The sequence below is a fragment of the Strix uralensis genome, chromosome 4 (genome assembly GCF_047716275.1).
Source record: "Strix uralensis isolate ZFMK-TIS-50842 chromosome 4, bStrUra1, whole genome shotgun sequence".
NCBI lineage: Eukaryota > Metazoa > Chordata > Aves > Strigiformes > Strigidae > Strix > Strix uralensis.
The window spans coordinates 127,694,874-127,719,245 of NC_133975.1; the positions used below are offsets into that span (position 1 = coordinate 127,694,874).

At 46.1% G+C, this 24,372-nt stretch overlaps 1 protein-coding gene across 5 annotated transcripts in view; it reads left to right on the forward strand.

The window, feature by feature from the left end:
- The window catches only part of ARMH4 (armadillo like helical domain containing 4), a 71,464-nt gene extending 49,732 nt beyond the window's left edge, over positions 1 to 21,732 (forward strand). For 3 of the 5 annotated variants that reach the window (XM_074869096.1, XM_074869093.1, XM_074869098.1), the window contains exons 6-9: positions 12,075 to 12,106; positions 13,124 to 13,228; positions 16,685 to 16,819; positions 17,023 to 21,732. In XM_074869096.1, coding sequence (XP_074725197.1) covers positions 12,075 to 12,106; positions 13,124 to 13,228; positions 16,685 to 16,819; positions 17,023 to 17,091 — 341 coding nt within the window. In that variant the 3' untranslated portion in view covers positions 17,092 to 21,732. The remainder of the gene's footprint in view (positions 1 to 12,074; positions 12,107 to 13,123; positions 13,229 to 16,684; positions 16,820 to 17,022) is intronic. The other 2 variants (XM_074869094.1, XM_074869095.1) reach the window with 2 other exon arrangements.
- Positions 21,733 to 24,372: the final 2,640 nt, after the last annotated feature.

Sequence of the window (24,372 nt, forward strand, 5' to 3'; positions counted from 1 at the left end):
TTTCAGCCTTCACAGTTGTGAATTTTACCGTAAGTGGAGATGGGTATTGACCATTCTGGGCTTAAGTGTGTCTGAGTCTTTGGTCAGGTTCATGTTGACATTAGTGGACAGTAGGTAAGGCCTTATTAAATGAAAGAGCATCTTTTCATGGACCCTTCATTAGCACTGAGTATGAAGTCCAGGCAGGCACAGGTTTATGAGTAGCAGTTGGGTATCACCTCTTCAGTGGAGCTGGGCTTCTCCTGGCACCATACACAATTTTCCTTATGTTATGGAAGATACCAGTGGACGCTACAGGCATATAATGTGGCAGCCTACTTGGGCAGAGCACATCCTCGGGTGGAAATGGTGCAACTCTGCTGAAGTTAGTGCAGTTTTACCATGTAGGCAAAGGCTGGGTTTGATCCGTTGTCCCACGTTTTGTGTTCCTTCCTGGAGCAGGAGTAGGATCAGGTTCAATTTCTGTCACAAGTACATGCTCAGAGCAGCTTTCTGAGCAGCAGAATTCTTTCCTCTTTGGTCTTATATTTGACAATTTGCTTCTCCTTGCAAAAGTTCGTTAAAAACTTTTCTGCATGTTCTGTCTTCGAGAATAGGTAATACAGTCTGAGTGGATGCTAATGAGGGTAGGGAAAGGAGGATATATTTGGTTTTCCTTAGCACTCTAGATACTTTGATACTTAAAATAATGGCCTCCTAAAAAACATTTGTTTCTGAATAAGACCATTTTACGGTGATTTAATATTCGTACTGCATTAGCTTCTAGAACATCCCATCCAGATGGAGCTGTTACAGTAGGGGCTATTAAAATATGTAGGAGGAGGCTCTGACACAAGCAACTCGCAACAGAAACAAGAGAGACCTGCTAAGTATTATATATTATACCCTTAATATTCCCATGGTAAGGATGGGAAATGGAAAAACAGAGATTAATTTACTTGCCTGTGGTTGCACAAGAAGTCAATTGCAAGGCTATTGAACAAGTGTCAGGAACCTTAAGTCCCCATTTGGTGTTTCAGCACAAGAGCATCGAATCACAGTGGGAATCGATGTTCAGTTCTTGGTGCAAGAGGAATGTGGGATCAGACTTTTTCTGTTCGCAAATACAAGCAAGTGCATTTTCCTTTTGCAACTAACACTGGACAGTGCTTATGTTCCTAAGTATTTGCATGAAAATGAGTCTCTGAGATAATCAGATTTTATTTCTAGCATCTAATCGATGCTTAGGGCTTTGTGGTTTAATTACTAGAATAATTGTTTGCTGAAAACACAGCTCAATATATTTTTTTTCCTTTAAAGGTCAACTCCATCATTTTCATTTCCAACCATTTAGTACTTTATTGATCTTTATGTCATTTCATGAAGAATGCTGCCTCTTGCCAGCCAAAATAAAAGCCAAAACCTGAAATAAGAAAAATACATTCTTTTACTTAAATACAAAAATGGAAAATACCCTATTTCAGCCTTGCTTGCTGCAGGCAAATCCTTCATACAGCATCCCCAGGAAAAATGATTCTGAAAATTACATTTGCTCTTTATGGAAGGAAAAAAGCAAACCAAGAATCTTTTCTGAACCTGATTCATGTCAGACATAAACTGAAGTACAGAAAGAAATTTTGCGTTTAGCTGCTGATCCTTTAAAGTAGATAAGGATGCAGGCTCTGTCAGGAGGACAGGAAAGTCTCATTTAGAGAGGGCTGAATGAGTTGGTTGAGTAGCTGCATGGAGAAATGCCCTCTCCTCCCTGTAGAGGGGAAAATCATGTGGCTTCAGCTGAAGATTTGGAAGGTATTTTGTCAAATAACAGCGACTGTTGTTTTGCTGCCATCCTGCAGCAGAAATGAGATGCTGTTAGACCAGAGGGATGCATGAGGCGTTTTCCATCTGCAGCCTCTCTGGCTTTTTCACTCCCCCCATCACAGTGACTTGACATTTAGTTTTAATTTGCAAAAATGTATCTGTCTTTCCCAGATTATGGGAAAGGGTGCTGGGTTATGGAGCGTAAAATAGGCTTGTTGAAAAATGGGCATTAAAAGGTAGCAAGGGACCGATTTCCATTTCATGTTCTTTTTCTACAAATATACGGGGTCAAATCCTACAGTCGTAGCTCGGGCAAAACCACCAGCGATTTCAGGGGGACTTGATGCCAGAAAGAGCTAAAAGATTGGCTTAATGTAAGTACAAAGATCCTCAAACCATTTTGGCAGATTGGCTCTTGGCGTCGGTGGCTTCAAGATGGCACAGCTTCCCAACTGCCACAGAGCGGCTCCACGCTGTTATTTATTGCGAGTTTTTTTCTTTAATCCCCAAGATGACTTGGGCAGATTGCAGACACAACATGGAGCCCGTTGGTGGTAGGAGGGATTTATGTTCTAGGGCCACATCCTCAGCTGCTGTAAATCAGGAAATGGCCAACTGAGAATCTCAACATACCTTAAAGCTTTTTAAAAAATCTACCCTTAAGGTTGGGATGCACTTACCATGGAAGGATAATGCTTCCCCCCTAAGGCATTGCCCTGTAAATCTGCACATGCGTGTGGCTTGCCTAGCAATAACAGCCATGCCAGTCATTAAATTTGTTGGATTTGTATTCTGTCATATTGTAGTTCTTGATAACTTTACCAAATTTTAACTGTTTGGACCAAAATTTTTCCATGGTGCTTGCCCCAGACTTTTAAAGAAAATTTTAGCTAAAGGAGTTCACCTGCTCCTGTGTATGAAGAGAGTCGAAAAATAGACCATCAATTATTTTTTTACTGGAGACTTCTGAGAAAAAAATAATGGGCAATTAGAAGTGGTATCCTGCTGAACATACAAAACGGGTTGTTTCTTTACTCGTGAGTCTTGACTTCGCAGCTTTAATAACCTTTTGAAGATTGCTTTTGTGTGCTGTTTATTTACATACTGCTATCCAAATATTACTACATAAAAGCAGCAATTGAAGAGCCACATGTCCTATGAAAGAAAACCTTCATGCGCTTTTTCAGGGCACTAATAGGTCTCTTCCAGAGTTTGTGCTAATCCCTGCACTCTGAATTCTTGTAAAATTTTGCTGTACGGATGTTTTATTTACTCTGCCGCTCAGCTGAAGTCACTCCCCCAGCCCAAATCACGCTGGGCTGGGCTGGACTTTGCAAGTACCCCCATTGCTCACTGCAAGAACCAGGTGAGTGGTATTAACCCAGTCTCCCGTAACCCAGAAAATGGATTAAAAGTCTCTAAAGAGCAACAAGATGAACCCAAAACTGCCGTGAAAGCACTACCCTGCTTTGTGCATGCTGCTTCCCTTGGAGAGGAGCTGAAGAAGAAATGCAGCGTGAAGACCTTCTGGCAGGCTTGGAAGCCCTTGAGACCCAAATCAGGGTTTGCTGTCTGTCGTGTCTCAGCCGAGGGAACCCAGGAGTCAGAGTTTGATTGGAGATTTTCACCATTGCCTATGAGACCACATGGTATTTGCTTTTAGCTTCAGAATATTAGATCTTGCAGTTGTGGCACATTTATGTTGTAGGTGGCTGTTGTATGTTAGATCTTTTTAGGAGTTTTTAAGGTATCTCTCTTTCTTTCCTTGGTTCAGTAAGACTAATGGTACGGAGGCTGGGCTGCAGAGGGCGGGGCAGAAGTTAATATCACAGTCAGAGCTGGAATCAGGCAACTTCTGTGTGCAATAAATCACAATATGTGTCAATAGTAGTATCGTGTGTGCCCTGTTCCAGGTCCTCTGGCTTCACTGCCTTTGTGCTTCCTCCTTTGCCCTCACCCATCTTGTCTCTATGCTTTGCACTTCTCCCGAGTGAAACTTTCTGTTTGAAAACATCCAGGCAATTTGGTGCAGGAGCCTCCTCTCTAAGTGAAGCATCAGAGTTGCTCAGATTTCTGAATCCAGCAGAAGAGAAGGGCTTCTGCAGAGGAAAAATAAGACCTGGAGTGGGGTGGATGATGCTGTGCAGGTGTGAGTCTCTCAGTGACTCTGGGAGTTGAAGGTAGATAGACTTCTGATTTGGGAATGTCAGATAAGTGCCTGAAATTTGATGGGATATATTTTAAGTCTTGCAAACTTTTTTTCCCTTTCAGGTAGGCAGTGATAACATGCATTTTTACAGAGAAGGAGGGCTAGCAGCAAGTGTCAGAGCTGGTTAGCAGCTAAGGCATCCCAATTCAATTTTTAGGAATGCTTTATATTCCCAATATGGACACTGTGACTATGTCATGAATGGAAGCTGGTGACTATGAACATTTTCACTACACAAGAAAACCCATTAGCTAAAGCAGGGTGGATTCTCGCTGCTGCTAAGTTCGTGTGCTGCTCTAGGAGCTGTGCTGGGGCAGAGCAGTGGGGAGCCTGGTCCAGCGTGTGCTCCGGCGGAGGCATTGCCATTGCCAGAAGCAAGGTTTGCATTTCCTCTACCAGAGTGCACGCACCTTTTGGACATGGTGCAATCCAGTAAATGTGTAATCATACAACAAATTGTGATAGTCAATTCACAGCAACATCCTGCTGATGCCTTTTGCTCTTAGGATACCAAGAGGTTTTCTACCTTGGCTTTGTTTTAAAATCTTGCGCCTGTTTGTAATCACTTAGGGAGAAACAAATAGTTTGTCTATGCCAACAAGTGTTTTCAAGGCACTGCAGAAGAACTGAGTTTACAGGGAAATGCAAAAGCAGAAGGGCAGTGCCGTTGCCAGTCTCAGCACGTGGCTACTCGGTGCGGGCAGATCAAAGTGGAAAACAGCTTAAAAAGTGCAAGGGAAGAGGAAAAAGAGAAACCTGACCTAATGCCATAGGGAAGGCAGTGTCACAAGGATTGATAAGGTCAGGGAGGGAGTTAACTCCTTCCATTTTAGCTTTGCTTTCTGGGTGAGTGTGATGAGTTGTCCTCCTCATCTCCCTTTCTCTCTAAAGAGGTTTGGGTAGGTCGTGGCAGGTGACAGGGTGCAGCCAGGCTTGGGCTGTAGCTGGGCAGACAGGGAAAAGGTTGTCGTCGGTACAGTTAGTAAACCAGACAGTTGCATGGTAACTATTAAAGTTCACTTTGTTAATTCAAAGTTGACCCAACCAAAATTTTTTTCTGAAAACTAAATGGGAACTGTCAATTTGATGTTTGTTTGATTATCTGGCCATTCAGGTCTTCCTGAGCTGGGCATGCGGGGAAATGCGTTCATCAAAATTCTCATCAAGTAGCTTTTCTTCTGGAATTAAAATGTGCTGCCTTCCCGCCAAACGCCATTTTCTGTATTATTTATTTGTGCTAGTAAGTAAATCGGCAATTGTGTTTTTTAAGGAAAAGGAGCCAATTCAGCCTTGTGCCATTAACTTGTCAGGCCTGAGCAGATGAAGCATGGAGCATTTCTGCAAAATTGTTCTCACTAGTCTCATTTAAAAGAAAATCTCACCTGCAAGAGAAGGGGATGAATCTGTAATGTAATAGGACAGATTACATGGTGTATATAGACTGATTTAAAGTAATCGATCTTTTCTTTATTTTTTACACTTTAACCAGCTTTGCCTTGCTGGAATGAGGAATACAGCTTGGAAATCGTGCATGTAAGTGAGGGAAGAGGAGAACTAACTATAGCAAATAGCTTGCTCTAATGTAGGTAACGGAGACTGAACAGGCGCTTTAGAGGACAGTAACGTCCTGTTTTCTCACTGCAGAGGCTTACACGGGTAGCTGCTCTGGCAGCGGGGTCTCTACCAAAGTCTAAACATCGAGGACAAAGTTTATTCCTCCTGAATACCACCAGCTGTTAGCCCCAACCAGAAGCAATGCCAAATGCCAGCCATTTCGTGTCGGGGAACAGGAAGAGCAGGGTAGCGGGCAGGCATGGAAGAAGTCTCTTTAACCAAGTAGTAAGCGATAGGACAAGAGATAATGGCCTCAAATTGCGCCAGGGAAGGTTTAGACTGGATATCAGGAAGCATTTCTTTACAGAACGGGTTGTTGGGCGTTGGAATGGGCTGCCCAGGGAGGTGGTGGAGTCCCCATCCCTGGAGGGGTTTAAGAGTAGAGTTGACATAACGCTGAGGGATGTGGTGTAGTTGAGAACTGCCAATGTTAGGTTAATGGTTGGACTGGATGATCTTCAAGGTATTTTCCAACCTAGACGATTCTGTGAAGTGGCTGAATTTGTCCTAGGGAAAAAGGCGACAGCAAAGTGGCGCTGAGCTGCATCAGCTGCAAGGTGCAGTTACGTTTCACTGTATGGTGACCTACGCAAAAGCCTCCTCGCTACACGTTTACAATCTCCACAGTCTTGCAAATACGCCAAACCGGCCTTTTCTTGCCTTACAACAATCGTAGCTGTGGGTGGGACAAAGACCTTGTCCTGGCTGGAGGAAGGCAGAGCAAACCCAACATCCACAGTAGGCATTGGCAGTGCTCAAAAAGCGCGGCTTTCTCTGCTCCTTGGCTCCATCCAAGATGCCTCCTGCACCTTGTCTGATGCACAGAGTGCTTGTGGTGGGGACTGTCATCTGCTGCAGTGGGGGCCTTGTCCTTAAACAGCTTCTCTGGTTCCTGAGATAGGGAAGTCTCTGATTTCAGACAGACATGAAAGCAATTAACAGTAGCTGTTAGATCAAAATCTTTTCATGCCCTGAGTGTATTAGGGTGACTATGTTTTCTGATTTCTGAGAATGAAGCTTGATGCAGCTCTCTAAGCCTATTGCATTTAAGGAATTGCAGATGTAATGGTCAGGTCAGGTTATCTGAGCTCCAGGTTAGTTCTTAACCATAAAGCCATCTTCGATCCTTTTCTCTGCCCTTTGCAGCGTGTATAGGAGCTTGGGTGCCACATTTTCACCACTGGTTTGGTGGACACAGTGGAGAATTATTAAAAGAGCAGGTGCTGGATGTACCTTCATCAGTATCAAGATGAAGTTCTGGAATGAAGATGTAAATGTTGGATTTGAAAATACAGCGAGACGCACAGGGCAGAGGGGTAATGTGCCAGTTTTGCCATGGAAAAACAGAATTGCTTTAGATGATAATTAAAAAAGGGAATATCATTAAAACAAGCTGATAAGATGAAACTAAAGTGACAAGATAAAGCAGCAGGGCATCCAAGAGAGGAAGGGGGAGATGAAACTGATAGCAGGAGTGCATGAATTATTGATTGAAATCTCCACCAGAAGGTAAAGTCTTTGCATTTTCTTATCGGGAAGGGACAGAATGAATGAGAAGTGAACAGAATTATTAAGCAGCTTTATCACTGCATTGGAGTGGATAATTAGGCAATTAAGATTACTAAAAGTTGGCAAAGCATGAAGCCCAGAGGACTTGTGCTCCTGATTTCAGAGGGGGTTGGTGAGAGAAGCAGGGAAAAGCCTTTGGCAAGAGGTTTGATGCTGTGTTATGGTGAGGCTTAAAGGCAGAGCCTGGCTCTGGCACCAGTACCCTGCAGCTTCCAGAGCAAAAGAGGGTTCAAGAGAACTGACTAATAAAAAAGTGAGATCATCAGTGAAGGCCACCGATAAGGGTTCAGGGAAGGAGAGCACAGGGAGCTGGACTCAATGATCCTTATGGGCCCCTTCCAACTCGAGATATTCTATATTCTATGATTCTAATAATGGTACATGTGGACTGCCTTTTTTCTGTGGGTGGGTTGCACAGTAGCTGTGGGAGTTACTGTATAGTAAATATTTTCTGTGCTTTTTCCATATCTTTGCCCTCAGTTAACATCCCCTCTCCTTTCAGGTGAGTTGTTTGTAGTGAGACTTTCCAGGGCCATAGGCTGAGAGGGTGCAAGCAAGATCCTGAGCAGAGCACCAAGAGGTCAGACTCTTCCCTAGGAGGAAAGCATCAAACTGTGGTTTAGACCGGCAGTGAATATGGTCTGTCCTGCTACCTTAATTTCATTTCCTTTGGTCAGAAGTGACAAATACGGGATTTTCCCCTGATGTAAATCATGCTTCATTGTCAGAGGATCTTTCCAGATGAACTTGAAGGCAGCTTCCAAACTTCTTCCACTTCAGTTCTCCCTTGTAAATTATATCTGATCATCAAAAAAGGATCCAAAAAGGAGCTCTGCAAACACCAGATGAGCAGCTTGGGTAAGCTGGCTGAATCTATTCTTGTAGGGAATGCAAAGGTGTAGGACACAGTGGAAAGGAGAGGGGTGGGAACATGAGAGCTGTCTCCCACGAGGATTAGTTTGCATTTATAGCATTGAAGTGTTTGATGGTGAAAGAAGATGTTGGGCCATCCAGTGCCATATACCCCAGACCCTCAAATGTCACCTATTGCCCTGAGCCTTCAGCCTGCATCTGTCAAAACCTGAACTTTCAGAAGGGTTTTGCTCATGGGGCTTTTTGACTGTCCCTTTGGACCAGATTCCTCCAAGGAGGGGCCACGCAGGCACCACAGGCTGCTGCTTACCTCTGCAAATTAGCCTGACTTCTTTAGTTGGCACCGTGGCTTCTTAATAGCTGGCTGCACATTTTGAAGGGGAAAGCTGGGTAAAAATGACTAAAAATAGTACAGTGCATCTGTAACTGTCTGAATTCATCCTGGGCTTGCCAGACAACCATGCTCCTCCTCTGTGCTCCTGACCTGCTTAATCTTAAGCTATAGGTTATTTAAAATTAATTTGAAGAGATGCAGACATTATGTAAATCACTGAGGAAATGTCAGATTATGTATGTAATTTTCAGAAGTGCTCCACACTCATGTAATTTAGCTCCCCATGAAACCAAAGGATCAAAATTAAGCCGAGGCAGAGAGTTTGGACTAGTCACCATCCTTAAAATGCCATGGAAGACGAGCCAGCACGGCAGAACACTTGTTAGTAATCTCACACACAGACTGTTGTCATTTGTTCAGGACATTCAGTGATCAGGGAAGGAAAAAAAGGGGATGATGAAAAATACATGGACTAAAGTATTTGTTACTAATTATTTGCTGGCCTCATTGGCAAGTCACCTAGTGTTCTCACAGAGCATTGCATTTTTATGAGAAGGTGCCATCCACAATGTTCCTCTTCCAAGACCAAGCTCAGAATATTAATTATGGATAATGATGCATAATTAGAGTCTGAAGTTTCTAATTAATTGATGGTAGCCATTTAGCACAGATATCAATTCTAACTTGAAGAAGTGCTTTATCTCCTACCCATAGCCCGTAGTGTCCACATATGGGTAAATAATTGGAGCAGTAAGCGCTCGGTTTTAATGACACAGTGGCTTGTCATTTCCTCAAAGGTGTTAAAACAGTTTTGTGCCTTAGTGACTTTAAAAGCGTTTGTAATTCATGGTAATCCAGTGCTCTTTGACTTGTCACGGCCCCAGCCTGAGCAGCTGCGGAGCCGGGGGGCCCAGGACTGTGGCTGTGGCTGCTCCGCGTTCTCCGCTCCTGCCCAGGAGAGCTGGACCCGCTGCTGCTGCACACCAGTGCAGTCCTTCCAGGATGTTGAGGGGCCAGCCAGGTTTTTGACCTCCTGATGCCTTTACCTTCTGAATTTGGGGCCACTATTTTCCTCTAGCACAGGTCAGAGGCTGTCACCCAGCCAGGCAGCTTGCGACTGCGTTAGAACATCTCCCAGTCTGGGAGAAACCACATTGTGTTGTTTTTCCTGTGGCTTCAGTTGATTCACAGAGGTATCTGACATGTGCTCTACATGGCTGAAAACAAGGTTGGTTTTAATAATAAGCAATTATATCAATAACAAACAAAGATTTGTACTGCAGAGTCCATGGGTCCCAACGGACATGCTGCTGTTGTTTTGTGGAGCAGAGGGGAACGAAGCCAGAATTTGTGTTCATTGAAAATAGGTAGTAGAATATTATTTGATCAGCCTCTGCCTCTGACTTGTCAGAAATACTCCGGAATTAATTGCTGCTTTAGAGGCACTGTTGTTCAGCTGCAAGAAAGTGGGTCGACTATTGACGAGATCACTGATCCCATACAATTATTGTGAAAGACATGTAAAAATAGGCTTTGTGCTTAGCTTGAGTTAGGGCCAACTGAGCATCATAGCAGCTTTATCCAGCTACGTGCACGCACCGTGTGTACACGTGTAGCTGTCTGGATGTGCACGGAGGGCTTCAGTTCAAAGCTTCAAAATGTGCACTGTGGTTTTGAAGCTGTGGCTCTTACTGTGTGACTGTGAGTCACTGTCACCAATCCTCCTGGCAGCCTGGAGTAAAACAATGGTAGCATCATTAAACATGAGAGTCATGAGAAGGGTCTTTGGCAAGAATTTGGGAATGAATTCCTTTGGTTTGCAATATTTGTGTTTTTAAGTAGAATTTTCTCAGCATTTGGTCTCTCCCATGCCTGTCAGCAGTGTAGGGGCTCTCCTTGAAAGTCTGAGTGAATTTACAGTTAGTGTTTCTTTTAGTGTTGCACCTAGAAACCCAGCTGATAAACCTAGCCCAGGGGAACCGTGTGTTTCCTTCCTCTCTGTTATTCCACCACGAGTAACATTCAAGGCATGCAGGCTTGGACTGGCAGAGGATGATGATGATGGCACCTTCATAAATTGATTTAACTGTGGCTTAGTCCATGCAGGTCAGGACTATGGTGGGAAGAGTTGATAAAAGTAGACCTCTTGTCCTCTTCTAGTGTTGTGGGTGTCTGTCTCCTGGATAACTCTTTTTTTTTTTCTTAGCTACCTGTCAGAGATAAGTGAGTTTGTGTGCCTGTGCCTGTTTCACACTTTTTCACCTCTAGGTAATTTGGAATCCTTCTGTTTGGGAAGTGTTATGTTGCTAATAGTTAAAAAGGGAGTATTCAGATCACTTTGAACTTGCTAAAATGGGGTGGTTTAATTCAGTGATGCTGATATCTGGGCTGTATTTTGTTACTTCCTAGCTGCTGTGCTTCTCCGTATTGTATCTGAGACATAAAAACGCCATTTACTGACAGCCCTAGTGCTGCACCCTCCCCACTCACAGTAAGGTTCTCATTTCAAAAGGATGGTTACCCCGAGTGGTTTATCACAGAGTCATCTAGGTTGGAAAAGACCTTGAAGATCACGTAGTCCAACCATTCAGTGTGCATGTGCAGACTCTAATACTGCTAATGCAAGCTTTGAAGGGAGCTTCTATAAGAAAGCAGGCTTGGAAATAAGGTCTCACTCCACAGACGTGTTACATTTAGGACTTAGTGCATCCTGGGAGAAACATCTCTCAGAAGGACATCAGTGCATCCAAGAGTCCCCTTGTCCCTGTAGCGCTGTTCTCCTGGAAAAATGGGGATCCTTGACCAGGACTTAAAACACAGTTGCTGAACACTGAAAAAAACCCTAACATTTAACTGTTTACTTGCCTCTTAACTTTGAGCAGGAATTCGTTAAAATATTAGTGGATCTCTCTAAGGCTGAGCATTTTGTCTTCAGTGCAGTGCAGCCAGATCCAGCAGACTGTGGAGTTAATGAGTCGTGCACCTGCTTCTGAGCGCTTGCAGTTCTTTGAGATTTGCTGAGTATTTCATCCCAAAGTACATGCCATTAAAGACTTTTAATTCTTAGCTATCATATTTCATGGGACTTACATTAACCACTAGGAAGTGAAAGTCTCTGTGATGGTAGTATGAATTTACTTGGTTTAGTAACTTAGCACCTCCAGTGCTATCCCAGTTCTCTGGTGACTTCCCAGAGCAGGCAGTGGCTGCTTCCAGAAAAACAGGGAAATAAAAGACAGAGGATAATACTTTTTTAGTCGTTATTACAGGCTATGCCAACTAGAGGGAAGAATATCTATGTGGAGGAGGCCAGTGGAAGGGGATAGCCACACTGTAAGGTGTTCTCCTTGTCAGACATCCCAGTGCGTGTATGAGAAGTGCTGGTTAAAAACCCACTACCTGAAATACTGGATTTCATCTTCCTTTTTTAATCACTCTGAAGATGTGCATTGCACGGGCAAAAGCGAGCTTCTTGCCTGCCAACTGACTTGAAGAGTTTCTTATGTTGATTTGCCGCATTTGTTCTTTTTCATGAATGAGAAGAGGAAATCTAATGAAAAGTGTTATCAGCTTGTCAAGTTAATTAGTGTCTATTTTAATACTATCATTATCATTTCCTTACTAATTAATATAACATAAGTAACATGATTACAGCTTTTTTGTCTTATTTTTCAGTGAGAAGCTGGATGGAGAAGCTGAAAGATAAGGTAGGAGGCTCACTGTTTCAATTACTTTAAAAGCCAAAACATTTTTACTTGCAGGAATAAATAAACTCTTGTCAGTGCAGTTCTTTATCTCTATAAAGACAATTAAGAAAGGGCTTAAAATTTTCTCTGGGAGGCAAATTAACCAGATGCTGCTGTTGTATATAGAGGTATAAATCCACAGTACATCCCTGATGAGTAGTAACTAAGGGCAGGAGGAGGGACAGGGGTATTTGATAGACTTCTCTGCACTAGAAAATGACCTTGTCTTCAGACTACCCGAATTCTTTTTTTTATTGCCCTCTAACTTACTTCCACCCCTTTTCTCTAAGTCCTAAGCTTGCTTCTGGATCCAAATCAAGAGGATCTGGTGATCCTCTCTGGTGAGAGGCTGCATGCTGTACCACCACCTCTGGACAAGACTTTTCCTGCCTCCATGTGCAAGAAGATCTGCAAATTCCTGGAAGGAAAAAGAGCAAACACAGGAAAACTGAAAAGATAACAGACCCTGATCTTTTCTCCCTGGCGTTACAGGGTGGTGGTACATGGAATCAAGAGTTGTGCCAGCCACAAGCAGTGATGGCTTTTTAGGCTTTGCTGCCCTAGAGCAAATATTAACATTTTGAAACGGTTATGAAGCCTTCCAAATGTGTTGATTACAGCAAAGCCATGAAGCTAGAAATGAGGTGACAGTAGTGTTTTAAGACAAGAACATTTTGTGACTCAACAGGGCTTGGAAATTCTTGAACAAGATCAGAGTCAATAGGCAAAAAAACCACCACAAGGAATAATTCACTAGGAAACTCCAGCCCCTGAAAATACATCTCTAAGCTTAAGCAGATTGTCACCCAGTGAGTGCAGCCTTGCCACGTGCTCCCCACCAAATTTCAGCAGCACCTTACCATCAAGTCAGAACAGAGAGACAGGATCTGGGTATCTGTTTTCCAGGACTGGGGAGTGGAAGGGTTTAAGGTGGGTTCCTGCCCAGCCCTTGTTGAGTTGCTTTTCTGCCTACAATAGGAAGGAGGCATGCCTAGTACGATCTATGCTCATAGCAGAGCACCTTGGCCTGGGATTCAGCCAGAGCGAATGCTGAAAGGACAGAGAATGGTTTTCCCGACAAAGGTAAAAAGCAGACACCAAGCCTGGTTGAGTGCTGGAGTGAATGTAGCATGCATGGGTCACCTGCTCATGCCCTACCTGCCCCAGTCAGCACAATACAAGCTCGGGGGCATCAGGTATCTTCCCACTGAAGCCGTAGTTTTCACTTCTTTCCTCTTGGGACCTTGTTAGCTACCTCTGTCCCTCCCCATTGCTGGGCGGCGGGGTGCATGTTCCACTCTCCAGTAGAGTTGCTCTGTAGAGTCTGAACCTCTTGCAAGGTAGACGTTGGACTGCATGGCAGTGCCCAGCACAAGCATTGGTATAACTGAGGATCTGCTAGTGTCCACTTAAAAGAGAGACTCGGCCCTAAGCCATCTCCCTCCTTTGGGGAACAACAGATGTGTGGAGGCAGATCTTTCACCTTGCTCACATTTTCCCTTAGAAAAGCCCAAGAAAAACCTCTTCCCTAACCAAATGCTGGTGTAGCAAATCACTTACAAATAAACCTGCTCACCCCATTTCCTCCTCTTCCTTGTTGAGTTTATCAGCACCAGTCATTTGTGCCCCTCTCATTTGTTGTTGGCAGAGCCCTGTCCTCTCTATTTTACAACCCCTCCATCCAGAAGAGGATTCTGACACATGATGGCCCCGTCCCTGAGAGATGTGTCCTCCTGTGTCCATCAGGGCTGCCCAGCTGGGAGAGGGAAGGGTGTGGGGAGCGTGGGACCAGGAGCATGGGTCAGTGACAGATTTGTTGGTCTCCTGCAAACACTGTTCAAACGTTGCATTTGATATGCCAAATAATGGACATGAGGTTCCTCTGAAGTCCTCTGTTGCTGTTATCTCAAAGTCCAACAGAACCAGGAAGGTTGTGGTCATGGATTGGGTGCATTAAAAGCATCCCTAGGATCTGTAAGAAGCTGCATCATTCCCATGGGCAGGGGTCAAAAACGTGGCTTCAGAGCTGCCTGGGAAATGGGGTTTTCTATCACGCAAGTGGAGAAGCCCTCATGAGTTGGGCTGCATGACACAGAAGGGCTATGAGAACAGGTCCTGGATCTGCTTCACATTGCAGGCTTTTGGGGTAGAAATCGTTGTTCTGGCTATTGGGGGAAGCGTATAAAAAGGCATGAGCTGGCCAGACATGATAAAGGCTCATGGACAGGCTAGGGAGTTCATCTTATTAAAACTAGTGATTTCTGATATGGAAGCTCAACTGGGCAGCAGCTAAAAAGCCATTTCCAGACTCCCCTCACCGCCTGTGCCAGCAGCAAAGTTCCAGAAATAGAAAAACTCATGCTGCACTAATTAGGTCACCCTGTTAAGGCACTTTAATTGCCTTGCAGAGATACAGTCTTTTAGCTGTGTTCTCACCAACCTCCTTTTTCGGGAACTGGGGTGCAGGCACGCAGCCGCCCTCCAAGCGCGTGTGCTGAGCGAGGCTGGGTGTTCTGGGAGGGCGTTCAGGGAACCTGCACAATGCAGCTGAAGATCCCTCAAGCCTTGGGATCCAGGCACAAAGATATTACTATTTAAAGCCCTGAACAGAATCTGGAGGGGTTTAGGAGTGCAAACCAGTCCTTGTTAGCATTGTATCTGCCCTAGATGAAAGCAGTTATTTTCATTGTTCAGGTAAGTGTACAAAGCCAGGGCAGTGTGTTCTGAATAGCTTTTTTTCTCCCCCTCCCAGTCAGTGGATTATGGAAGAAAAGAAATTACGGTGTAAGCATGTGTTGTTAAGCTGTGTTGCAGTTTGGGAATGCAGATGAAGATGAGTAGTTGCAAGCAATGGACTGAGAGCTGTCTGATAGTCCTCTGAATTGTGCATGTGTCCCTTGGCAGGTGTAAAGTCTATTTTGGGGGGTGTAGATGGCGAAGGGTGAAGCTGTAGTACCACAGCAGAGGACTCTGTTGCTGCAGTGAGAACAAAGTCACTGCTAATGAGGGAGGGAGCCAGGAGGTACCTGCCTCCCTTACTCCATTAAGCCCCCCAGCCTGAATTAGGTGAGGATGCTGACGCAATCTGGCACTTTAAAACTTGGGTTATTTTTCATTTAAAACAATAAAATGTAAAATAACAAGCACTTGGGAATATTTTCCAAAGGATTTTAAATGTTTAACCGTGTCATTTTAAATTAGTCGTGCTACCTATTTTTTTTTTTTTTAATGGGCAATGCAAACATACGGATCGCAGCAACTGAATTAGAGCTGTTTTACATTTGCTGTGCTTCCCGTAACGTCAGGTGAAGGTGTGTGTGCCTTCCCTCTACGTCATCGTCCTGCTCATGCAGGTGGCCCCTTCCCATGCAAAGCAAAAGCGTTTGGTTCAAAGATTTTGAGTATGAACCCGAGGAGGCTGCGCTGGGCCGGGAGAGGGCAAACTGCTGCTGCTTCCTGCAAAAAGTGAGCACAGCAGAGCCTGGATTTGTGCTTCAGCTCCTTCAGAGACCCAGCTGTGGGTGTTGGAAGCAGCTTCTGCTGGCCTCATGCTGAGATTAGTGTCCTGGGACGCTTGCTTTCCCATGCCAATGTGTCTCTGGGAAGCATGGGAGCTGTGTAATACTCTTTACTGGAGGTATATTTAGCAGTTTGGCCATGGTAAGACACCAGCAATCAGAGCTGGCCAGGAGGATGCTGAGTCCCTTTCCCATCCACCTCCCACAATGGAGGTCAGTGTCCCTGCTCCACGGCGCAGCCTTTCTCTGAGAACAGCTCCTTGCCCGTTCTGTCTGCTCCCCGGCTGGTGCCTTGCCATCTCACCTTGTCGCTCTTACACACTGGCTCTTCTGCCTGCACCATCCTCTCTGCCTGCTCCTGCTGCCCCAAGGGCTGCGGTGCGGAGGGCTGAGGGCAGTGGGGTGCTGAGGCACTGGTTGCTGCCACGCTGCTAGTCCGGATTTGTGCCGAGAAGCGTAACAGCAGCTCTCGGCTCTCCAGATTGAGCTCTGTTGAACATGGCCAGACATACACCTGTGCTTGATTTATGCTGGTGGTATCTGGGGAGCTCGGAGCAGCACTCAGCCTGCTTTACACAGCATGTAGTGAAGCTGTTTGGGTGGTCACACAGGTCTTTGTTGTGGCTCGAGATTGCCTGCCCTTGACGGTCGAGGTTTTCTTTCATACGTGCACTCGTATTAACAGACGCTTCACCCCAGCACTTGCAACTCTGCACCAGAATTGTTTCCTGAAGGCAGGCAAACGCTTCAGTGTCTCAGCTATCACAAGGAAGTGTCTGTTAGCAAAAGGTGATGGTGAGTGAACCGTGGTGGTTACCAGCTCGGTCCTGGAGTGGGGCTGGTTGGAGGCTTGTTTAGCAATCCTGGAAGCAGGGCTCATCCTGTGCAGGCGTGTGATAGGGGCTCAAATACAATAAACTTTAAAGCAGCATAGGGATATATTGCAGTCCTAGACTGGTGAAAAATGACTCTGAAAGGATGGTCTTGTGAGCGCTACTCTGCTTCTCTCTTTTCCGCGTAGGCAGGATACATGTCGGGGATGCTGGTTCCTGTAGGAGTCGGAATAGCCGGAGCCCTCTTTATCCTAGGAGCACTCTACAGCATCAAGATTATGAATCGCCGAAGGAGAAATGGCTCAAAGAGACATAAAAGAAAGGTATGACAACTGCAGAGGAAAACCGCAGTCCCACCCGCTCTCCCGTTAACCATTTTGGCGTAAAGCGAGTGCAGCGTGGTTATGGTTATGGTTTGTCTGGGTTGAAGTGCCTGGGAACTCTTGGTTAGAGTACAGGGGGATCCAGATGCTCTTTGTTTCCTTTTTGCATGTGGAGCTCTTTCATGTTTCTTTTCTTCCCCTAGCAGAGGGAATTTAACAGCATGCAAGACCGAGTCATGCTCTTAGCTGACAGCTCTGAAGATGAATTTTGAATCGAACTGCAGTGCCCTTGTGATAGCCTGTGACTTTTAAAAAGAGGGAGGGGGAGAAAAAGAACAAGCGACTTTCTGCTGCATCGCTGCTCTCCGCCGCCCCGAGCCACCAAGCAGTGGTCGGTACCACCCCGGCGAAACGGCATGCTATGCTCTACGTGTACCGCGCAGTGATGTTTGTTTTGATACAGTAGTGAGATTTCACATTCGCACCCGGCGCCTCATTCAGATCCACAGTGCGTCTTGTTACAGCTGGAGCTGATCCATATGGATGATTATTTTCCTATTACCCTGGTGTACTGTTTTGGTCCTGTCTGGCAGTAATCTAATCATAACAACAGCTCTCACCTAACCCGGGAATGGAAATCTTTACTGTGAATGACTTCTGTCCAATTAATTTTAAATGTTACATTACCTGAGCTAGAGTTCATTAGTGCTAAGATTAGCTGCTGTGCTTAATTAATGAGTTATACACTTGAACTGTATCCCTTGCCACCTGAGAAGTGCCCACATACAGTGTTGTTGATACAGTTTGAAGCACATTTCTGCATTGGTTCCCTGACTCTGACCCCTTCTTTCTTCAGCTCTACTCCTTGCTTCTTGGAGACACAAAGGAATGGCCTCAACACTTGATTCACAACAAAAATCCTAGTCCATTTTTGACCAGCACTGTCTGTTACAGCACAATAAATACCAGCGCTCACCTACTGATGGATAGTTTTGCATGGATCTCTTAGCTTTTGTTCAGTGTGCAAGTAGGTAAGAGAAGAGGCAGGTCAGGGGTTTCTTCAGCTTCTGACTCCTGTTTGAAGGTCATTAGTTATTAGTTCATCTCTTTCACGAGGCTGCATTCACATAGAGATGAAAGCGGAGCATCTGTCTCCTTTACCCACTGGAAATTGCATTTTCAGGCCCTGAAAGCTGCGTGAATGGCAGCACCTTTGGGGGATCTGGATGGGTCTTGTCTCCAGACCACCGAATGCAGGAAGGCACCAGAGGTTGCGGAGCGGGTAACTGTCAGTGTTGAGGGATTCGTGGCTAATAGTTGGAAAGCAGCAGCAGCCACAGCTGGAGAGATGTCTGCTGTGGGGAGGTGAAGTGGTCACACTGGGAACCCTTGGCTATGGGGGAAAAGGTGAAGCTGTAGGACAGATGGCTGCAGAGGGTTGTGGAGGTGAAACCCATGGGTGGGGTGGGGTGAGGGCAACCTGCCATGCTGCCTGGGCTGCTAGCACCGGGTTGCACAGGAGACAGCCAGTGTCTGGGATGTTATGGGAACCAAGCAGGGAAAACTAATGTTGCTTTGCACAGAAATGCTGTCAAAATAGCTAGAAAAAGGGCTGCATCACTTTATCTCTGCTTCTGGTTGTGAAATTACTTCAATCTGACATATATGCAAAACATCCATGTTTCTGAGGTGGGAATCACTGTTCTGTGGGGAATCATCCTTCATACAAGGAACAGCGACTGTTGCCAGAGGAGACCTGATGAGACAAATAAGGCCAGACTGTACATCTAGTGAGATTAAATCCCACTGAGTCTTCAAAGAAGTGGAAGTGGGGAGAGTTTGAGGACGGGCAGATGCAGGATTTCATTCCTTGTAAAGGTGAAAAGGCCTGTCAGATTGTGAAGGGTAGATGTTGATGATGGTAAGCAAATGTCTTGTGGGTGAGTGGGTTTGCAAGATAGGACATTTAGAAGACCCTGCTGAAGCTCAGTTCTCTCTTGAGAGGGTCAGGGCCTCCTCTGGACATTAAGTCATGAGACATGATGTTCTGCCACAAACAAGCAGTGCTCTTCAGAGCACAGGTGCTTTCCTGTAGGCCTTACCCACACATCTACTGAGTCACCTGGATAAGGACAGGCAGAACAACCTGGTTTCAAGATGCTGCTAGTAATGCTAGTCTTCCAGTCGAAGAGCTGTGTGTGATCCCTCACGCATTCACCCCGCTGAGTGTGTGGGAAGCAGGTTGGGGGAGACACAGTAAAACCTAGTCCATCAACATGTTGGGGAGTCTCTAGGACAGGCTTTTCCAGCCAGGGCTCCACAGTGCTTGCGTCTCTCCCTTCTCATCCCTGAAACTTTGACCAGGAGAATTTTACCTTGCTAAAAGCAGCCCCACGTCTTTAACAGGCACTGACTGGCAGCCCACTGTTAAGTCCAGGTGCCCCTGCCCAAAATTAAAGTCTTTTTCTTCCGTGGTAAGTGATCAGTCCAGGCTAAGAAGTTTTCCTTCCAGACTGATGGCTCCCTATTTCCTTCTCATTCCTAAGTCTCTTGGAGCTTGGAGGTGGCTGAGAGGTGTTAACAGTCCAGCTGAGTGTTGGTGACTGTTTTGCAGTTTTGGGACTCAGGAAATGTTGTCCCTTGGGCTCTTTGCTGATTTGTTCCTGGCAAGGTGTGATGGGGGTTGCAAGGTGGAATGACTTCTCCTCCATTCCAGTTTGCTGGAGATCATCTCCAGGAAGGCTTGTCTTTTAGGTGCAGCACCAGGCAGGCTGGAAACAAGACTACACAGGCAGCTGCAAGATGTTCTTGAAATGCTTTAACCTGGTCCAGTCAGGGACACATGGAGAATAAGCAGTGGCAAAGGGCATTGGCCTCTCTGTGAGAGGGAGTCTGTCTTGGGAGCAGAAAGGATGGTACGTGGGCTGGCTGAGCCCTTTGCATGCAACTGTGGCCTAAAAGAGAGACCCGAAATAACAGTGGAAAAGAGGAGCTGCCGGGAATGCTGCAGAACAGAGCAGATGTACCAGCAAGATCCAAGCAGCTGGAGATCAGCAGGGTTTTGTGCAATAACAGACTGTGGAGGACAGTCTCCTCTTGCTTTCCAGTTAATGGTACTGTGCCTGCGCAGTGTGTGGTAACGGCACAAGTTGCATTAAGTAACAGATAAAACGCAGAGCTCCTGGGCCAGTCAGGAGGAGGAGGGATGGCCGAGCGAGGCTGCTGGCCTCAGTGTAAGTACCCCAGCTCTGGAAGCTCCGTATGAGCTTTATGGATGGATTGTCAATTTGATGGATTGGGAAGGCTGGTTCGGAGGTGTGGTGGCCTTTTGTTGTGCTAATAAATCCTCAGTTTGGGAAACACTGGCTTTCTATAGTGGCAATCAGTTTCACTGTCTCCCTTCTCCCTCCCTGACATAATGAACTTAAGGAATTAAAGGCAATGCTGCCAGTCAGAATAATGAAGGTGGTGTTTTAGTGCATTGTCTGGTTGCCCTGGGGTCCTCAAGAGCTTGGCTTCACTCGGTGAGGACATGGAGTGGGTGTCTGGGATGCTGGAAATCAGCAGTGCTGCAAGTGGGGCTGACAAATGGTTGCAAATACCAGAGTGGTTCTACGGCAAGTATGGCAGGACAAACTGGGCAAGCAGGAGGGTTGTAGCCATAAGAAAGGTCCAGCTGAATACACAGTTCAGTGTTGGCGCTCTGGTCTGTGTTGGAGCCAGCCTTGTGCGATGGAAGAGCTGCCCAAAGATTTTTTTGTGGTCCAGCTTCACTCCCAGGCCTGTCTCTGGTTCCAAACATCACCATCCTGTGATTGGAAGCTGCTGGCTGGCAGAAGACTACTGTTGGCCAACTTTCTGAGCCACTCGGCAGTGCAGAGAAATCCCAACCGATGTCCATTTGAAGTGGAGGTGTTTGTTGAATAGTTGGTTTTGGCTAGGCACCTGCCCCAGAGCCGGGAGGCTCCCTGTGTCTTCAGCTTAGTTCTTCATGGTGTAGAGGCAAGAGGGACAGTCAAAACCAGCCTTGGGTCCCAGTGAAGCTCGTAGGAGCCTTTGGAGCACAGACAGGGTTTTCTGCAGTGCCCTTGATGTCAGTGGAATTTCTGCAGGTCCTTAAAGCACAAGCATCATTCAGCTCCTTCCCTTCTCATTCCAGGCTGGTATAGTAGACTTTGGATTGGGCTCTTAAAAATGTTCTCTATACAACTTCTGGAGTTTGATTCCTTTGCTTGAAATTATCAGCTTGCAGGCAGGATCGGAGGAGAGTTACAGGTGGGAGGTGAAGCCTCCAGTCCCTTAATGCTCTACTGACTTAATCTATACCTCTGCGTTGCCAAACAAGCAGATGCTTTTGAAAGAGACAGTACAAGAAAAACAGCCAAGAAAGGCTCTCCTCATCCTCCGTGCTGGGTGAACTGCAAGCCCCTGAATGTAGAGGTGGGTCATGACACTGCTAACACAGCCTTGGCCCCATGCAAAGGCACGGCTGCGACAGCGACTTTGCTGCAGCAATAAAAACCTCTCAACTGGGCACAAGTCACTCGCCTCTGATTTGGGTTTTCCTGATAGCACAAGCCAGAATTTATTGTAGACATCACACAACCGCTTTGGCATCTACAGCCCCATTTCCGACAGGAGGAACCAGCCTGCCTGATGTGCAGCTCTTGCCCTGATGAAATGCACCTGCACTATACAGCTGCTGATTTTTTAAGGTGTCTCCTATGCCAGATGTTCACCCTAGGTGAGGTTTCTCTGGACTGCACTGCTTCCATAGAGTGATGTTAGCAGTCCTCGTGCTTTCTTGTGGTTTTCTATTTCAGACAAGAACAACTCCTCATACTGTAACTATGGAATGTAGCACTTTGTTAAATTAAAACATTGGAAAATAAAAAGCTGTCCATCATATCTGACTTTAAGCGCCTCTTCTCTTTGATCTGTGGTTCATGACGTTCGCCATCTCTCAGGTAAAGCTGTGAAGTGATTGCCTGGAAGACTCGAGTGTTGCATTTTTTTCTCCATGCTGCGTGGTCGGTGCAAGGACTCAGGCTGGGCTTGCCGGGGTGATACAAGCAGCGGGGAGCCTTAGCCTGGGACTTTTTGGGTAGGATTTACCTGGAGGTAGGTGTCGGCCATAGGCTGTGATGAGTAACACCCCAAAATCCCTCAGCTAGGTTTCCAGTAGCTGTAATGAACCCAAACACCGACATGTTTACACCATTTATTTTTACACATAGCCAGGTGTCTTCGTGCTTACCAGGATGTTTGTCCTTTCTGGTTTGACCTGAGAGCAAGCGTTGGTACACTAATCTTTGAAGACCCCAGTACAGGGCACCGGTGAGCCTTGAGTCTCAGTTGTAGATGCTGCAAATGTTTCATAAAAGAGCAGCCTTGATGCCAGTGGATATTACCACACACCTTGATGGACCTGCAATCCAAGCAGAAGATTCAGAAAGACTTGAGAGTGAGTACAAGGTCTATGGGCTGGGTTTATAATTGCCTTCCCGGTCCTGTTTGCAGATGTCCTTGCAGGCATTGTGTTCCTGCATGCAAATACATGGGCTGGGTACTTGTCCTTTTGCTCTGTTGTGCATAGGTGGAGGTCCTGGTGCGGGGGTGTGAGCCCAGAGGGCACACAGCAGGCCCATGGCAGCGGCTGCCTGCCCCTCTCCAGGCTTCCTCTCATCAGAAGAGCCAGCAAGAACTATTTTCCAAGTGTGCATGTTTTCTCTAATGAAAAATGGCTTGTTCCAAACAAGAAATTTCCAGGGAAATAGCCAGTTGGGGATTGCATGAACACATTCTTTGCTAATTGGTAGTTGCCAGAAACAATCTGTATATTCATGAAGCTGTTTGCTGCATTGCTGACTTTTTCCAGTGGAAAAACAAAACCTGCTGAAAGAAGATAAACAATGACAGTGGGTTTTTTCCACAGGTTTAAGGAAATGACTCTCTGTGATCACGCTGCCTTGCTGTGAGTCTCTGCCCATCAGCCAGTCCCCTCCTAATGTCCCTGACTCTGCCAGACAAGCCATGGGTTTAAGAAAACAGGGAAGAGGAGAGAGATCATTTTAAAACCCCCACAAGAAAAGGATGTGTGAAACCATTCTGAGGCTGCAGAAAACCTGCGTAAGCAAAGGTTATATGTGTCCTGACAGAGGGGATTAGCTGGATGTCCCGGACACCCATTGGGGTTGCTGCCCTGTGTGGGTTCCCTGGGGCTGAGCAAAGCAGGAGGTCACTCTGGCACAAGGCTCAGTCTAATTTAATTTCAAGCAGGTGATCGGCCAGGAGGCACCAGTCCATGCAGAGCAGCACTGACAGCCCGGCTTGGGGTTGTTTTCATCATTTTGGAAGGACAAACCAAAAGGCATTCCCTGCTTGCTTTGGTGGTGAAGCCACCCATGAGTGGTCATTGCTGCTGTGCCTGAGTCCACCAGGGTCTGCGCTTGGGTTGAGGGCCTGGGGCCAGGCATGAAAATCTCCTTTACTTTGGGGCAAGTCTCATCCTTCACCTGTAAGCACTTTTAAGGTTGGACCTTAATGGGCAAAAATGCAGTGCAGAAGAATGTTGACTCTCAGCTTACTCAAGGCTTGCAGCGATGCCCACAGTGATTTTCCCCAGCTTTTCCCCAACGGTGATGTTCTCCCAAGGGCTCGGGAGCCGGACAGCCCCTGCCTGCAAGAAAAGGGCTTGGGTCTGAGCCAGCAGCGGGAAGTCAGCAGCGATGATGGTGGCATTTCCCAGTGGAAATGTTTTCACCAGTGAGTCCCTTCTTAATGGTAACTGCTGGGCACCCTGTGCTCCACTGTATTCATGACTGAATGAACACACTGCATTATTGGCATGCATATATGCTAAGATACATGTACACATAGAAGTTTATCCAGTGGGTTATATATATATACACACACAGAACCACATGGTATTTACAACACAAATTTTCCACCTGCCAGGCACAGTGTTTCTTTTTCTGACTTACTCTTAAGTGTGTTTGACTCCTGTCTTTTCTCAGTCTGATTTTCTGCAGATTTACCCCATGTCTAACACAAGGCTTAGTGCTTACAGGAATCTGCTGAGGGAGACCCAAGAGGGTTCCAAAACAGGAACTGACTGAACTTTGCAATTGGAGGCAAAGAGGAGGTGCTGGTGAGGGAAGGGGAGGCTGTGACTGCAGCCCTGGCTCTTGACGGGGCTCTGGGGACAAAGCCTCCAAAGCAGAACCTAAAGGTAGGGTGGTAAACATTAAAAATATCTTCCTGGAGTGGTGGAAACGTGCTACACTCTCTTTCTGTCCAGGAAAAGGCTTCTTAGTATCCAGACGGTGGGGAAAGTCTCCCCAGGCTCCTTGTAGGAATAGGCTGAGTTACAGTTGTGGTGTCCCTGCTTTTACCATCAGTGCAGTAAGAGGAGCACACAAACCCTCTTGGCAGATTAGCCATGACAGCTAAGCCATACCTGCCTGCATTGCTTGTAGAACGCTTTAGCGCTGCCTTCACATATGGAGCTATGAGGCTTCCCTGCAGCATCGAGCCGGGCTCCTGCCTGGAGG